Source organism: Scylla paramamosain, chromosome 2 (assembly GCF_035594125.1).
Source record: "Scylla paramamosain isolate STU-SP2022 chromosome 2, ASM3559412v1, whole genome shotgun sequence".
NCBI lineage: Eukaryota > Metazoa > Arthropoda > Malacostraca > Decapoda > Portunidae > Scylla > Scylla paramamosain.
Genome location: NC_087152.1, coordinates 16,277,501 through 16,295,629, shown reverse-complemented (window position 1 = coordinate 16,295,629; position 18,129 = coordinate 16,277,501). Strand labels below are relative to the sequence as shown.

At 45.1% G+C, this 18,129-nt stretch overlaps 1 protein-coding gene across 2 annotated transcripts in view; it reads left to right on the top strand.

Moving 5' to 3' along the window:
* Nucleotides 1-15,464, top strand: part of LOC135111007 (putative neural-cadherin 2) — a 240,977-nt gene extending 225,513 nt beyond the window's left edge. For both annotated transcript variants that reach the window (XM_064023860.1, XM_064023869.1), the window contains 13 exons: nucleotides 2,714-2,882; nucleotides 3,027-3,365; nucleotides 5,937-6,110; nucleotides 6,788-6,927; nucleotides 8,769-9,108; nucleotides 10,111-10,356; nucleotides 10,540-10,887; nucleotides 11,008-11,326; nucleotides 12,111-12,300; nucleotides 12,701-12,933; nucleotides 13,117-13,401; nucleotides 13,650-13,835; nucleotides 14,478-15,464. In XM_064023860.1, coding sequence (XP_063879930.1) covers nucleotides 2,714-2,882; nucleotides 3,027-3,365; nucleotides 5,937-6,110; nucleotides 6,788-6,927; nucleotides 8,769-9,108; nucleotides 10,111-10,356; nucleotides 10,540-10,887; nucleotides 11,008-11,326; nucleotides 12,111-12,300; nucleotides 12,701-12,933; nucleotides 13,117-13,401; nucleotides 13,650-13,835; nucleotides 14,478-14,749 — 3,241 coding nt within the window. In that variant the 3' untranslated portion in view covers nucleotides 14,750-15,464. The remainder of the gene's footprint in view (nucleotides 1-2,713; nucleotides 2,883-3,026; nucleotides 3,366-5,936; nucleotides 6,111-6,787; nucleotides 6,928-8,768; nucleotides 9,109-10,110; nucleotides 10,357-10,539; nucleotides 10,888-11,007; nucleotides 11,327-12,110; nucleotides 12,301-12,700; nucleotides 12,934-13,116; nucleotides 13,402-13,649; nucleotides 13,836-14,477) is intronic.
* The last annotated feature ends 2,665 nt before the right edge of the window (nucleotides 15,465-18,129 follow it).

The following is an 18,129-nucleotide window of genomic DNA, read 5'->3' as shown; positions in this document are numbered from 1 at the left end:
CTTGGCTCGTGGAGGTGAAAAAGAACTGTAATGAAGGACGTGGGAGACACAGGATGTGGGGAAGTACCGAGAACCAAGAGGGGAGAAGGGGGAAGAAGAGGAATAGGAGGAGAATGACAATGACCGCGAGAAACAAGAGCATAAAGGGACACAAAGGAAGAACATACACAAGCCTACCCATTCCCCTTACGAAGATGTTTTGATAAGCTACACTTTTTTTTTTTTTTATCAAAGACAAGAAATGTAGGAGAATAGAGATGAAGAGAATGAAGACGAGGAGGGTGACAGTGATCGCTAGAAACAAGAATAGAAAAGGACACAAAGGAAAAACAAACATCAGCCCATCTAATGTTCCTTATGAGATACATTTGTTGAATTACACTTTGTAATCTAAAATAAGAAAAATAGGAGAGTAAAGATGACGATGAAGACGAAGAATATGCAGAGAAAGAAGACAAAGACGAAGAATGCGCCAAGGTAGAGAACCGCAAACGATCACAAAGAAAGAACAAAAAAAAATGCTGGTCCCCTGTTTATGACCTATCACACCATCTAATATAAAGAAAGAGACACTGCAGCAAAGGCTAAGGCAGAGGAGGAGGAGGAGAACCAGAGGGGGAGCAAGAGAATACTCGCAGAATCTAACCAGCAGTGATAAGATGTGAGAGTGAGACACAGAAGGGATATTGCAGTGAGAGGAGAAGGAGAAAGTCTGAGTGGAAGGCCATCAGGGGTAAGGAGGAGCTGAGGGCAAGTCAGGGGGAGGCGCCACCAAGTCATGAGCAAGACGTGACAAGAATGAAGGAAACTCTTATACTTTGCTTTAATTTTCTTCATCCTGACCTGCTTCCCCTTCTTCTTGTCCTGTTCCTTCTCCTTCTCCTCTTTTCCCGCTTTCTTTTCTTTATCTTCTTTTCCTCCTCCTCCTCCTCCTCCTTCTCCTACTTCCCTCTCTGTCCAAGTGATACCAATACAAAGAACTCCCAAAGAAGCAACATAACAATGGACGGAGTTGTGATGGAGTACAGGAAAATATATGACATAACTTGCTTGCTTGGTGTGTGTGTGTGTGTGTGTGTGTGTGTGTGTGTGTGTGTGTGTGTCAGAGAGAAGAAATTTCAGCTTGTTTATACTATTTAGTCAGTGAGAAACTAATGTTGTTTTTCATGTTCCATCTTCACCAAAGAGATATTCTTCCCTTTCTAGATCATAGTTTTTTTTTCTTCCCCATCCATGATCTCAATCACATACGATAAAACGCTTCCTTTGATATTTTTTTCAAGAACACTGTACCAAGTAAATTCTTTATTTGGAAAAACACACATATCAGAGGGTCGGATAAATATATTACATTTCCCATCACCAGCACATTTATATATGCAATGTCATGGCTTAAAATTGCCTTGCTGTCCGTCAAAGTGCAAAATCCATTCCAGCTTTGCGCCAAGAAAAGTGCTTTTAGGCAACATGGCGGTCTGTGATGAAAACTGCTTGCCCGCCGTCACACGCAAAACACCTGCCCGTTCCCTTCACGGCCACGGCCAGGTAGGAAGGCCGCGATTTCGTTTGCATACCGAGTGGGAACCAAACCGGAAGTAAGGAAACTCACCCTTGCATTTTCCGCATTTATATATAAACCATTCATATGGCCCGAGTGATGTAGCCGCTTTATACCGAACCTCCAACTGTATTCTTGCCTTGCACTTATTAATGGAGCGTTCAATAAAACTCTTACACAACATTAAAGCTTCCACACTCTGGTGCATTAAATATCATTCCCAGAACCTCTAATTAACTAATGCATGACATGTCTCGCTATTGTCTGATCACGGGTTTACTGCTCCGCTATCTGCGTGGATTACTGATACATGCTGAATTTCGAGGTCGCCGGCTAAAGGCTATAAATCTCCACTCTTTTATTATCAAAGCCAGATTGACACCAGGCCAGACGCGAAGCTGCCTCCTCTAATCACCAGTTTTATTTGCTGAGTGGTGGTTACTCAGGAACTGGTGTGAAGTATTTCCAACTATGTAGCTTACATGTAGAGACCAGGCATGGAGGACTGAACGTGTGCCAGTAGCAGCACACATGATTAGTCTAACGTCCTCCGCATGCCCGGACAGTCACCATGCGATATCACCTTCAAAATAACACTTGCTTAATATAAAGATTCGACAAACGCACAAACAATTTCGTGACGTATATGTTGTTGCAAATGAACGATTTATAGTTTCACACACACACACACATACACACACACACACACAGTTCTCTGGCTCAGTGGTACCGTCCCTGGCTGTTACCTGACAGGGCCGGGTTTGCACCACGCTCACAAGTCTTTTTTTCAGTGATAAGCGAGCAGGAGTTGTCCTCCTTGAGCAACAAGGTGGAGTGTGTGGCATGTAAAAGGTTTCATCCTTATTCATAGATGGTATAGCGGCCACTTGTTCGTGATCCTTAAGGCGCAGGTAGCATCCACATTGATGATCACTCTTCCCATGTATCCAGTAGTAATTTCCACTCCAACCCCCTCAATGATTCTCTGTGTCCCTTGTTTCCATCATCCACCAAACCTCCTGATTCTCTCGATCGTCTCCACCAAATCCACCGATACTCTCGTTTCCATCCTCCACGTAACCCACCAGCTCTCTTTCTTGTTTCTAGCCTCCGTCAACTGCTACTGCTCTTAGCGTGTCCTTCGTTATTCTACAGGTATGAGCTCCAGTTTGCGGTTAGTGACAGTGTGTGGGGGCAGACGGGCGTGGCTGCGAACGTGACAGTGGCCGTGCGACTCCTGACCCCTGATGCCCTGGGCCACGCTGCTGCCGTCACCCTCACGCCCACCACGCCAGAGCACCTCACGCAGGGATGGACACCCACGGTAAGCTCAATTATTGCACTTTTCTTGTGTTTCTGTTAATCATTTCACAACAATTTAAAGATTATGATATTAAGTATTTTATGAAGAAAGAAAAGGCTTCCTCTTGTAATATACTGTTTCTCTTTCTGCGCCTGCGCACATCAGGGTGGCGGCGGTGGCCTGGGGCGGCTGGTGGAGGCTGTGGGGAGGATAGTGGGTGACGCAGCGCACACTGTGGAGGTGGTCAGTGTGTACAGCCTCCAACACCCCCAGCGACTCAGATCCAGACTGGAGACGCTTCATTCTACCGAGGAAGAGCTTCATTCCCTCCCGCCCACCACCACCACTACCCCAGAGCCGACGACACGCCCCAACGCCACCGAGCTACCTGATGCCTCCTCAGCGCGCCCGTCTACATGCGTATGGCTGAGCGTGAGAGAGGGGCGAGATCGCTTTATGGACCCGGTTAAGCTGCAAGGTCTACTAGGATTACACACGCACGTGGTAAGTCGCTGCTTAAGGCACAGCAGTCTCCCTCCAATTTCTTGCATTAGTTTTCCATCTCAAACTCATACATATAAATTACCTGGTATTCGAAACCGTTTGATCTCAGTAGACTGGAAAGGAATCTCCTAAACTTGCTGAGCTTAAACATCCTATGAGTGTCATTACTCTCATGGAGCACGCTGGGGCGGGCTGACATGGGTGGAGGCCGCTACTCCCACACGCCACAGTGATGAGAGAGGGGCCTGCAGTGTCACTATTCTCACACCACATGTTGACTAGAGCTGGTGTTGGTGTCATTATTCTCACACGCCACGCTGATGAGAGAGGGGCTTGCAATGTCACTATGTCACACCACATGTTGACGAGAACTGGTGTTGGTGTCATTATTCTCACACGCCACGCTGATGAGACTTAATGGGTCCCTATTTTCTCAAACCACACTAACAAGAGCTGCCGTTAGTGTTATTATTCTCACGCGTCACACTGATGAGAAAGAGGCTATGGATAACACTACTCTCACACCCCACACACTGATGAAAGGCTATGCATATCATTATTCTCAGACACCACACTTAGCAGAGCTGGTGTGTGCCTGTGTGTGTGTGTCATTACTCTCACACACCACACCATCACGAGACTTGGTGTGGGTAACATTTATTCTCACAGTACACTGATGAGAAGCCGTGAAAATCTTTACGCTTTCACCACACACGGATGAAAGTTGCCTAGCTTCTTTTAGCTTAAGGCAAGCTTCCCTCCAAGCTTGGGATCATCTCACTGTATTCAAGCAATATGATGGTAAATGTGAAGTAAAAAGTAAAGAAAAGTAATTAATGTCGCAATATAACATACGCGTGTGCGAGCCAAGTAGTGTATGATGCATTTAATAAGAAACGAGGTCAAAATAAAGAATAAAGTTGAGCATGAAACATAATGAATACGCAAATGAGATCTTGCATTCTGAGCGAGGAGAAAAAAAAAAGTAATGAAATTTAAATGATGGAAGAGAAGGTAAAAAAAAAAAAAAAGAAGTCAGGTGAAGGTGAATAACAAATATAATAAAGTAAAGCGGGTGATGAATGAGGAAGCGGGGAGCGTTGAGGACAGAGAGGAAGGAAGTGACAGCTCATAACATTTAATAACGAGGGTTTGTCACTCACGGCGATGCAAACATGATTACACCTTGGTCGCAACAACACAAAACAAGGCGATATCTCATCTCACATTGCTGTAAATATGGATTCCCACCTCCTTACATCACCGACTGACAGCACCACCCAAGCTTGGAATTACTTATGTGGGATGTAATATGTGGCGTGAATAATGTTTTTGAGACCGTGTCCTTGCATAGCAACAGCAGAGTGACCAATGAAAAAAGTTGCTTAGGGTGACTTAAAAGATTTGTTACATAAGAACATAAGAACATACGAAAACAAATGAATCTACAAGAAACCGTCAGGCCTGCACGTGGCTGTCCCTGCTTGAAACATTCTTATTTCCACCTTCCATTCTCATCCATAAAATTATCTAAGTCTGTTCCATTCATTTATCACTCCATTTGAGAACCAGTTCCTTCTTGTCTCCTTTTTTAAAATCTAGCTTTAGCAAGCTTAAACCCATTATTTCTTGCACTATCCTGGTTAATTGCTCCGGGGATTTTGGTGAAGTCATCCTTGTTATATCCCCTATAATAAAAACTTGTATAAATGTTTATGGTTATACGGAGGTGAGGGACGTTTTCATGAAGTCGTGGTCATCGATCGTGAGTGAGGAGAGCAGCACGCCGGGAGGGCGCTGCCGAGGCTTCTCAGTGGCCCAGGCTGATCGACGTTTTCCCGCTTCATGTTTTAAAATCGACCATATTGAGCAAGATTCGGTTACCACTTTATGGAGAACTGTTACGAGAAGAACAGGACTCATGCTTTCTTATTAATATTGAGGGATATCACAATATTTAGCGGTCACTATTTACACTTGTTGAATAAGGATTGCTGTGAGAATGTCTGCGAAGGTTTTTTATTAATGTATCACCAGTATAGCCTCTCCCTGGGGACCCACAGCCACCCATTCTGGACATGCCAGCCTCCCTAATCACTTCTTAATACTCATTAATAATAGGCGCCTTGCTGTGCTTTCCCCGAAAACGCCATGGTGTGCAGTGCGGGAGGCAGCGCCACACTAGCCTCACAAACTGGCTGTCACAGCGCCCACTAACAAACTGTTCATTCAGATTGTGCCTCATAAATACTACGCAAATAGAGATCAATTTCAAATTCATGAGATATGCAAAACTTGGCGTAGGTTTTTCTCATGGAAGTCCTCAGAAGTTCCTGAAATAAACACTAAGTTGCATTTTTTATGAGTATTAGAACGACAATGGCTTGCGGCCGACTGCCTGATTCTTGCATGTCGTTGTAACACTGAGGGCCGGTGACGTGAAAAAAAATGAAGTATTCATTTACAGAAAGAAAAATTTCACACATTCACAAAGTAGCATCTTACCTTGAACATGTATTCCCTATTTGGGTACGATTTCCACTCAGTACATACTAATTCGTATTCTTAAAGGTGGAAGACAGGACTGGTTTGAAGGTGGTGGTGGAGGATCCTGCTGCTGCCTCAGGAACCTGGAGCAAGGATTTTCAGGAGCAAATGAGCCCTCACCTTCCCATGTGGGACCTTAGCGGTGCTCCAGATCTTTCCTCAGCCGCCACCAGCGCCTCCACAACGCTGCCTCTTCAGGTGAGTTCTCTCCTGCTTCTTCATCAAGATTCTATTAGCAGCGAACGCTTTACATATCTACAACTACACATTTCCCAGGAAAGTTTTATGTAAGGCCTCAAAACTCAGCAAGGTCCAAAAATTTGTTCCTGATCTCTCAGCATGATGTAAATTCATGGAGTAATCCTTCAGCTTTCGCGATATAAACCCTGCCGGGCGGACTGAGATAAGATTACACACAAAGGCTTGCTTAATCTAATTCTTATCCCAGAAGACTTAAAAGTTCTCTCCTCACTTTGGGACTGACTGACTCAGCGTTACTGATTACAAGGATATGAAATGACTATTTTAACGTGACAGACGCGATTGTTATTTATGTTACACTCCCTTCAGATTAATTACTTGCACTTCACTGCTGCAGTCACTGGGGAATGGCATGGAGAGGAAGATAGAGGTTATAGATGTACAGACAATCAGTGTAAAAATATTGTGAATCCAGTAATTCATATTGTCTTAAGTGTTTGCTGAGCTCCACGCACTGAACACACACAGTATATCCTTTGTCTTTTAAGCAGCTAGTTGTCGATTTATATTTTACTTGAAATAGTGACAATTTTATTGGGTGGAATTGAAAAGCGTTGCGAGTAAGAATGACTGCAAGCACTCCCACACGCTCTGCCTCCCTCTTTCACCTGCAGGTAGTGGACACTAACGTGACTGCACTGGTGACTCCCCGCCTCACTCGTTCCCTCGCCTGCTACGCCCACGAGCCGGAGACCTGCACAGCTTCCTCGTGCCTGAACGGGGGTCGCTGCATGAGAACACCCGAGGGAAACAGGTGACGCCCAGCTTTGGCTTTAACTAGCTATTGCGTATCGGATTTCCTTTGTTCTCCAGCAGTGCTGTTTCAGGTCATTGTTTTCTAATGCTGCTCCTTCTCAGCCACAATGTGGGTATAATCCCTAAACTCTTTGTACTCGTTTTAAAATGTTATGATGTTAGTCTCAAACAAACAGCTTAAACGAAAAAAAAAAAAATACAACAGGAAAATTATCCAGCACAAATAATTAAAGGTTTTTTTTTTTTATTATTTCGTTTATTCATTTATTCATTTTTCTGTGTAACGAATACCGGATAAAAGCTACCGGCAATAATAATTATATATTTTTTTTACCCCGCGAAATTCCTACTTCTCCCAAAAGGACGATTAGAAAAAGAATTCCAATCGGGTTGCCCAATTTAGGTCAGGAGGTTTCTTGATATTCTCCTTTTGAAATAGTAGAAATAAGAACCAGACAGGATTGCAGGGCATACACCATTCTGAAGGTAACATTGAAACACATCATTATCTACACACTTAGATCCTTTTATATCTACCACACTTAGATACCTTTCATATGTACCCCCTCTCCCTCTCAATACTTCCCTTCTGAACTAGTGTAAATGACCGAAAAAAGGAGAAAACTAAATCAGGTAGAGTTGGAAAACACAACAGTTTAAAGGTAACGTCCAAACACACCAACACATACACACTTAAACCTTAACACGCACATGTACCAACCTTCCCTCAATCTCGATGCACCTGTCAGATAAGAGAGACATAAGAAAAGTTTATCTTTATTTTTTTCCAACTCGCGGAAACAATACACAAAACTCAGACAGAGTTACAAGGAATACAACACCTCAAAGATGATATTCAAACACACTAGTACCTGCACACTTGCATAATTTTATTCATATGCCAACCTTCCATCTATCTCGACACACCTGCCAGATAAAAAGACATAAGACAAAGCTTCTTCCTCTTCCCCCCCCCCGCGAAGACAACAGAAACTTGACGCTTCACAACCCGCCGCTTACTGTGACGAGCGTGGAGCTGGGAACAGTGGACACCTCACTGAGCCCCTTGACGAATTGCCCCCGTATCGGTTCTAACCATCGCCAGAAATTCACTGGAGATCCGGTTTTCTATTTCAATTCGGCTTGTTACTGTGTCAGAGAAGAATCACTGCCATTTACTACCTCCCTCCATCCCATTCCTTCTTCAACTGCGGCCCTTTCCCTTCCCTTTTCTACATCTCCGTCCCCCTCTTTTCCACTGCTCTCTCTCTCTCTCTCTCTCTCTCTCTCTCTCTCTCTCTCTCTCTCTCTCTCTCTCTCTCTCTCTCTCTCTCTCTCTCTCTCCGCCTCACTCCTCCCGCTTCCCTTGGAGGTCCAGTCACTATGCCTGACCCCGGACGTCCTTCTAGTGACTTTTATTGACTTTCTTTTGAGGCGAGTTACTTTTATTGGCTTCCACTTTAGTCGCAGCATTTTCCTTTCGCTTTTTCCGTCGTTACAGAAAGATGTGGGTGTAAATATTTGTTGTCGTTATTGTTCGCTCAGTGAAAAGAATTACTTCCCTCAGCGTTCACCACATTGAAAGCCGCAAGGGAGATGGATTCATCAATTAATCTTCCGAAAAAGTGTTTTCGTTTGGAGTATTATTAAAGCTGCCTGGCAAAAAAAATTTTGTCAGGTATTGAAATTAATTGACCAAGTGGTATACGCATGATGAAATTAAACACACACACACAATACATAACACACACACACACACACACACACACGCACACACACACACACACATACACACACACATACACTGTAATGTGTAGCGTTGTGTTTGTTTTGGGACAGGTGTGTATGCCCTCAAGGGTCATCAGGGCCCCGTTGCAAGGTCCTGGGCCGCACCTTCTCCGGGTCAGGGTGGGCGTGGGTGCGGCGCCTGCCTCCTTGCCTGCCGGTCACTGTGTCTCTCAGAGTATTAACCAGGCGCCCCAGTGGCCTCCTTCTCTACTCTGGTCCCCTCGCCCCACAGCCCCGCCACCCTCCGCCCACGCCCATGCTGACCCTGCAGTTGTCGCAAGGGCGTGTGCAGCTTCTGCTTGAGGGTGGAGGGGAGCCGGTGAAATTGGTGGTGAACGCGACCCTGCATGATGGTGACTGGCACACCATTCACCTCCACCTCCACGCCCAGGCAAGCTAACCATTCTTTTCTTGATTCTTGGCCCATGTGTCGTTTTCCTTTCGTTTATGAATCCACCTTAAGATTTTTTTTTCTAATCTGTCTGATAAAATAATGATTCTCTCTCTTTTTTTTTCTTTTTAAACAGTTCCAGAAATGGTGTTTTCCCTTTTTCTTTCAATTTTCATCTAAATTTACTTAAGAGCGCTTAACAAATAGCAGATCTTTTCATATATTATGTCGTTACTGACAGTTAACTTAACGAACAGAAGATCTTTTCATATATTATGTTGTCACTGACAGTTAACTTTTAAACGAATATGAAAAAAAAAAAAGTGGTCAACTTATATGTTTCATCTCTTAATGATCATCGGAGCAATTTTACAAAAAGACATAAAAACAAAACCAGCTTCACGAATATCAATGTACGATACTTATAAAATTGTTGCATTGAGTTCCTGTCACATCAGCTGACGCCGCCGCATCCTCGCCGCCAGCCATCGGCTAGCGGAGGATGCGCTGCGTCACACAACAATGCTAGTAAAAAAAAAAAAGAAAGAAAGGAAAAACGCCAAACGGAGATTAATAAAGAATTATCCTCAGTGCATGAGATCGCTTGCCTCTCCCCTCGCACTACACGCTCAGTTGCTCTCACGATTAATTTATTTGCACAAAGGAGAACTCGGAAAAAACAGGAAATATTATAATATTTTACCATCATTTTAGCAGAAACATGAGCAATTATTTTCATCTCTCTGTACATTCACTAAGTATAAATGTCTACCACGCGTTATGAACACACCTTGAATCCACTACTGCGTTCCGGCCGCTTGACCTGCACCCCTGACCCACGAGCGGCAGTGACAGACAGGCTTGACCTGTCGCAGATATGAAAATCATGTGGTTTTAAAACGTATAGTGTGCATGATGGTTACTGGAAGTCATCCTCGGTTTGATAAGTATAAAATAAGACGGCATCGTACCAAACCCATTACATTTGATATGGTGCTTCAGGGAGCGATGCTGATGGTGGACCTCTGTGGACGCGGCTGGGACGATCACCCAAAGGGTGACGCCCACTGCCTGAAACGCGCTGCCTGGCACCCTCCGCCCGGGGGCGAGTCGTGGCACATGTCCGTGCCTTTGCAATTAGGAGGACTGGCCCATTCCCTGCCACGTCCTAAGGACCATGGCTGGGTGGAGGCGCCCACCATGCCCCCGCTAGATGGCTGCATCTCACACCTCACTCTAAATGGTCAGGTAAGATATCTGCCACTGACATTATTACATGTGATGAATACACAATACTGCATCGTACTCACAATAAACTACAATTTATATTATTGTTCATATGATGTAATTTTATGCACTTGTTATTCCATAAAGAATTTGTTCCATGAAGTGAAAGATGCATTAACTGACCATCCTGCAGCTTTGTTGCAGCTGGTGGACCTGGGCGAGCCGGCCTACAGCATGGCCAGCCGTGGCGGCTGTCACCCGCAGGAGCACGCCTGCCCTGGAGGCCCCTGGGTGTGTGGCTACCATGGAGAGTGTGTGGGCGGCGTCAACCGGCCACACTGTGAATGTCATTCCGGCTGGTCGGGTCCCTCTTGCTCTACGCCTACTGTGCCCGCCAGGCTGGGTAAAAATTCCTATCTCAAGATGGCGCTGTCTTTCACCCCAGCGCCCAGGGAGTTGAACGTTCAATTGCGGGTGAGGACGAGAGGTTCACGCTCAGGCTTCCTGGTCCATCTGGCTGCCCACCACCGCTCGGCAGCCTTCACTCTCCACGTGGGTCTCTACTAAGTTATCAAATAACTGAACTCCACCTTGTTCTTCATACTTACTGATGTGGATACAAATCATGGGTCAGTCAATGGCCAGCTACCTTACAGTTTCTTTGTCTTCCAGTTACGGGCGGGTGTGGCGTGTGCATCCGTGTCAGGGCCCGGTTGGGGGACGCGGGTGGCCTGCGTGGAGGGGCGGCCGCTCGGAGACGGATTATGGCACACCATCAGGGCTGAGCGGCGCGGCCACAACCTTGTTCTCAGCGTGGACGATGGTGACGGGTGGCGACGAAATGAGTCCCTGGCGTCCTTCCTCTCAGACCCCGTCACCATCACCAGGCCCGCGCCCCTGCTGGTGGACAAGCACGACGGCATCAGCGTTGGTGGAATACCTGAGTTTTCAGGAGTCACCTTAATCACTGTGCACGACGACCTACACGACAGTGAGTACACACCAGGCAGCACTGCTTGCTGGAGACATTGGAGTATCTTACATTAAGCAACCCTTTGAACCAAGGCCCATTCAAAATTCGAGTAATTTTGGGGGGGAGAATGTCAATCCGAAAATTATGGAAGTCGCCTCGCTGATGCACGTCTTCATAAAAAAAATGTCAAGCGTTCTAGGATGCGTCATTTTGCAGTACAGCTCCGCAACATCTGCTTTACCCATGAACACAAGCGTCCCCACTCACTGAACAAGTACAGCACACGTTCCTTTCTTGGACAGGCAATCAACATTAAAATACACATTTTATATGTTCTTCACACATGGTCTCTACTGAGCAAAAATGTTTAAAGTAAGTATATATCATGAATTCAGGAACAGATAAGTATTTCTCATAACACCGACTATTTTCTTTATATTAACTTTCGCATGTAAGTTTTGTGTAGTCTCAAACCTCTGCTAGCTCTTGAATTTGAATATATACGTTTCTTTCTTCAAAAGAAGAAACAGTTTTCAGCTTGAAAGCACGTCCTATCCGAGACAAGGACACTGCGAGAAGCGAGCACTTCAAAGCGTGTCCTCAACTTTGGCGGGAGGAGGGAGGAGGACAGAGAGCAGGGAACACTTGTCATCGTCTTGCGCGTAGGGCGAGGTGTGAAAGAGTTAATAGTGTTTGCAAGGCCTTCCCTTATATACCAGGAAAGGAACGTTTGCCTTATGTAAGGGCCAACACTACATTTCCTCTTACTCTGGAGTCTTGGCATTAACTGTGAGTGCCGCAGCTTGTGTGGACGACTTGCGAGTGTCTGGGCGAAGCTTGCCGTTGCCGCCTGCTCTCAACGGGACCACCTGGGGCCAGATCACCACCTCAGAGAGGGTGACTCACGACTGTCACGCCCACGACGCCTGTCTCAACACCACCTGCACACCGCCACTTATCTGCACCAGCAACTGGGGCCACGCCACCTGCAGGTAAACTCTGAAGACTTCCTTTGTGCCTTGTAACAAGAACCACTCCCATGAACGTTTTGTGTGTATGTGTGTATGTGTGTGTGTGTGTGTGTGTGTGTGTGTGTGTGTGTGTGTGTGTGTGTGTGTATATATATATATATATATATATATATATATATATATATATATATATATATATATATATATATATATATATATATATATATATATATATATATATATATATATAAAGAGAGAGAGAGAGAGAGAGAGAGAGAGAGAGAGAGAGAGAGAGAGAGAGAGAGAGAGAGAGAGAGAGAGAGAGAGAGAGAGAGAGAGAGAGAGAGAGAGAGAGAGAGAGAGAGAGAGAGAGAGAGAGAGAGAGATACTATGTACACACACAATTATGTTTCCCCCTTAGCTGTGGTTTGGGTCGTCAGCTGGTGGGTCAGAGTTGCAAGGACGTGGACGAGTGTGTGTGGCAGCCATGTCTACATAGCGGTAATTGTTACAACCTGCGGCCCGGGTACCTGTGTGTGTGTGCGCCTGGTTACGCCGGCGATAACTGTCAGTGGAGCAGTCACCACTCTGGAGGTCACCTCCTCACCGCACCTGCAGCCATCGCGGCGCTCACAGTCTCGCTACTGCTGCTGGGTCAGTGTGCACCACAGTGTAGGTGCGATGTACTCACTAACTCTTTCATGTGTTTGTACCTGTTAAGTAAAAAACAATTTCACACCTTTTATTCATTAAAAAAAGAAAAAAAAAAGCACATTCGTAACGGTCTTTGACATTCATAGTTTTCATCCGAAGTTTTCCAAATGTTGTTGTCCCCAGTGGTGATCGGCATTGTGATATCCATTCGCCTGCGTCGCCACTGGCTCGGCCGGGCTGTTGGTGGCAGACATGTGGAGGAAATGGAGGACGAAGGCGGGGAAATGAGGGTTGTCAAGTGCAGTGGAACAGATGAGGGAGGTGGAGGGGAAGGCAAGACACACTTAGAGACCTCCAGCTTGGCCCTGGCTCACCAGGACACTTACCTCGAGTGCCTCAAGTACAGCCTCTCGCACACCCAGCCCTCGTCCCTGCCGCCGCCGCCGCCACCGCCACCACGCAAACCAGGTCAGTAAGGCTAATTTTTTTTCTTCTCGTTACATTGTTGCTTTCACGCTCATGTCCCCTAGATCACAGCATGGCAGAATGAATTAAATGTTGCGCTATTCAGTTACTACTACGAATATTTTTAAACAAATTAGAAATAACATTCAATAACCGCCGCCAGACACAATAGTTCTGATACAAGTGTTCGTGAGCGAAGCGACCACGGCGCCACTTGTTATATAGATCAAGGCTTGTTCTCTAATTACTAGACGCGTCTGAGACTGGGGAGGGGATGTCCAGTTCCCCTTGCTGTCCTGCCGAATCACCAGCAGCCAGCCAGCCAGCCGCGGTGACCAAGCCGTCGCCAGACCCGCCTTTACCGCGAGACGACTTGAGGGCCTACGCCTACGAGGGTGACGGATCCTCTGCAGGGTCGCTTGCCTCAGCCAAGTCAGGTTAGCACCACTCCCTCCTTGATGAACAACATTAGGATATGTTCAATGTGATTCCAGTGTTATATAATAGCTATTTTCGCCAGATTTAATTCGTCCTTTATATCATGAGGTTATGTAAGAAATTTAAACCACTATTATGCTCATACGCTCGTGCGCGCGCGCATACATGCACGCACGCACGCACGCGCGCGCGCACACACACACACACACACACACACACACACACACACACACACACACACACACACACACACACACACACACACACACACACACACATTTTCAGTTTGTTAACTGTCTAAATAATAAACCGTTTATTATTATTATTATTATTATTATTATTATTATTATTATTATTACACACACACACACACACACACACACAACTTTGTATCTCACTCAAATTATAGCGCACATTTCACGACCAACTCACACAGATCTAGCATTCAGCGTTGTTAAATATTTTATACATTTATAGCCCATCTTTAATAAATGTCCCAAGTATTAAACGTTGCAACACAGGCAGTAAATATATCCTGTGTGTGTGTGTGTGTGTGTGTGTGTGTGTGTGTGTGTGTGTGTGTGTGTGTAAGCTGTCCATCCACGGTAATGACCAAGTGTCCCTTCCTGTCCTCCCCCAAGGCCTGCCACCTGACCTGGAGGAGGAGGGAGGCATCAGACCTCTCGTTTCCGAATTCCTGGAGGTGATGGATTTACTCAAGAATCTCCCAGAGGCCTCAAAGGACCCAACCTTCCTCAATAAAGTTCACAGCAAGGCATCCGCCAAGTCGCAAACGAACGGAGGCACGCAGGAACCTGACATCCAGCTCACCACCACACCCACTCACCTCAGAAAGCCTCGCCACGTCCCCTCGTCGCCTCAGAGTAGGGAAGAGTTGTCCACTGCCTGCTGAGTCCTTACGGCGCCCCTAACCGGACCATGCTTCTCAGGGACAACACCAAGTGCACGCCTCCTGTGTCGGTTGGCATCGTCTCAGTGAAGTGATGAGACTTGGACTGATAGAAATCAAGACAAACTGAAATCATTAGTCATTTTAATCCATGGACTAAACTTGCTAACCAAAATGTTTCCTACAGATTGCGACAGATGGCGCGGGCAGCTAAGGGAAGGAGGAGATATGCATATGCAGGCTGTTCCTTGTCATTCTGATTGAAAATGTTAGTTCGTGGGAGGTACACACACACACACACACACACACACACACACACACACACACACGTGTGTGTGTGTGTGTGTGTGTGTGTGTGTGTTCCTGATGTCAGAGAGAAAGCATAGATCAAAAGTGCGCGTAGCCAAGGAAGGAGAAAAAATCATAAGAGGTTTGATATGACTAGTGTGGAAGTTCAAAGAAGACCGACAATGGTAACTTGATTCCCTCACAAAGATTTGGAGAACAACCAAGTGATGGCGAGGGGCAGGCTGCCGAGGGAGAGGATGGGCAGGGTTTGGGTACTTGCTAACACGAGGAGCAATACCAGTACTTACAACTTTGTATCTCACTCAAATTACAGCGCACATTTCACGACCAACTCACACAGATCTAGCATTCAGTATAGTGTTGTTAGATATTTTATACATTTATAGCCCATCTTTAATAAATGTCCCATGATAAACTGCTTATTTTTTTTATCCCGAAACTGGAAGGATGTTTTCCAGCAGTGGGTCTGACTGGTGAAATCCATAGCGATACGGACTAACTCAACTGTCCGCCAGGTGAATCAGTAACAGACACTCCTCGCACACTGCTCAGGGCCCAACCACACTGACCACAAACAGACTACTGAGTAAAGTTCCTGGAAACCAAGCTAGTGGTGGATAAACACAGTAAAGAACAAAGGCCTTTCACGGTGTAGGCGTCTCCTTCCCCCCAAAACAGAATGGTTCAGACGCACACAGCAGCGAATCATGTCAATGATATTTCTCGATATTCGACAATCATAGGATCATATGGCACAACACATGAAAAAAAATATCAACTAACATGCGTTAATAAGATAAGCAAGAAGAGCAAGTAAATAAATAAATAAAAATAGCAAAAATGAAATTACAATATAAAACAGCAATTACAACTCACTGCCTTACAGAGAGCATAATAAACTTAATATGGAGAGTCAGGGAAGATAAATCAGTAAAGAGAATACCGTACTGGAGATCTGGGACCGTATGCACCGTACCGACACTATTTTCACAGGGCCTTAGTTAAAGTTGTTTTTAAGTTTCTAGTGATATAACACGTTTTCTACAATACTAATAGGAGAGATTTTCTTGGGAACTCCGCTATTAAATCTTTGTGGCCTTTGAGCATAGTCGTGGTGAGAAAGTAAAGGCATTTCAGAATAAGGGGACTGACTGGTAATAGTTAAGGAACCCTTTGCGATTCCCTTTGCGATTCCCCTATTTGTAGCTTCTAAGCGTCACTCACACACAAGACACCGAACAACAAGGGGACAGGCAGACAACTGAGGAAAATATTATAGCATAAGTGTACTATCCATGGGTGATAAGCAGCGTGAAGGTAGAAAGGCGTTCGTAAGTCGTGGGTGATCAATACACAGCGATCAATAGATTTCAATATACATACATATTCTCTTTAAAATTTCTAATTCTATCCCGTACATTACTTAACTTCAATCTTTCGTCTCCTCCTCCTCCTCTTCCTCATGCATAGCGATCACGACTACATTTCAACCTGTATACACGTTCTCATGATTTGTTGATTTATGCCATACATTACCTAACTAACATTCCCTCTCCTTCTCTTTTCTTCCTCTTTTCTCTCTCTCCTTTTCTTATTATAATAGTTCTCTAACTTTCTTCTTTTTGTCTTTTCTCTCACCTTTAAATTTTTTTTCCCTTCTCTTTTTATTTCTCACCTCCGTTTTTCATCCCCTCCTCCCCGCCTGGTATCCTCAGACACAGCAAGGAGGCAGCCGAGGAATTCCCGCACAAAAAACTTCCTGATTGATTATTCTTCTCTCGGACTGGTCTCAAAACTTCCAGATTACATATGAGAAATTTTGCGAACGAGGAGGAAATTGAAGGGGCTGGAATGAAGACGCTGAAGAAGGTTTTTGGGGAAAATCCGACAGAAAAGACACGAGTTTTAGATGCAAACAAGACAGCGACGGACGCTTGTACAAAGGTTAGACAAAGAGGACCAAAGAACGAGGAACAGCATCAGACTGAGAGAGAGAGAGAGAGAGAGAGAGAGAGAGAGAGAGAGAGAGAGAGAGAGAGAGAGAGTCTACGTAAACACTCGTCGACATTTTGAAGGAAGACATTATTTCATTCATTCATTCATTTTATCTGTTTATTCAGTTTTTGAGGGAGAAATTGGATATTGATTAAGTTACAGCGCAACAACGTGGGCGGGACGAGCCTCATCTCTCGTCTCAGTCCTTCTCTGCCATAATCAATCCCTCATTTCTATGCTCTCTCCCCTGGAACACACACACACACACACACACACACACACACACACACACACACACACACACACAAACACACACACAAAGTTCAACGTTAAGAAGCTTGATCTGTATTAACTTTTCTCCCTATTTGTTAGCTAAATAATCTTTAAAAACAAAATCAGGCGCGATCAGAGAGAGAGAGAGAGAGAGAGAGAGAGAGAGAGAGAAAGAGAGAGAGAGAGAGAGGGAGAGAGTCATTACCAGTGTCTGTACCTAACCATAAGACACCAAACCAGAATTCACGAAGCGGTCTTAATGAGTGTTTCCTTACTCATTCTTCTTCCTGAGAGCACTTTCCACATCCTAAGGGCGTCTCCCTCCTGCCGAAAACACTTTCTTCATCCCAAGGGCGCCTCCTTCCTGCCGACAACACTGACATTCCAAGGACGCCTTCTACCTGTTGAAGATAATTTCTATATCCCAAGAGCGTCTCTCTCCTGTTGAGGACAACTTCTATATTCCAAGAGCGTCTCTCTCTTGCTGAGGATTCTCCACATCCCTATTGCTAAGGGGCGGCGGCTGGAGGAGCGGAAAGCTGACCACTACTGACTGTCTTGCATTCTTTGCTCTCATTTCCACCACTTTATTTTTTCACTATGCTATTATATATTTTTCTAATAGAATCAGTAAGGGGAATATGAAGTCAACAGTGGTGAAATGGTGGAATGTGTAACACTTCCACTGCTATTTGAGGCTTTGATACATTTCTCATTGTTCGACATCCATCTCTGATCGCCATACTGGCTAAACATTGAATAAGCTACTCTTTTCATGCCATTTTCTTTCTTATAGGTGTTCCGAA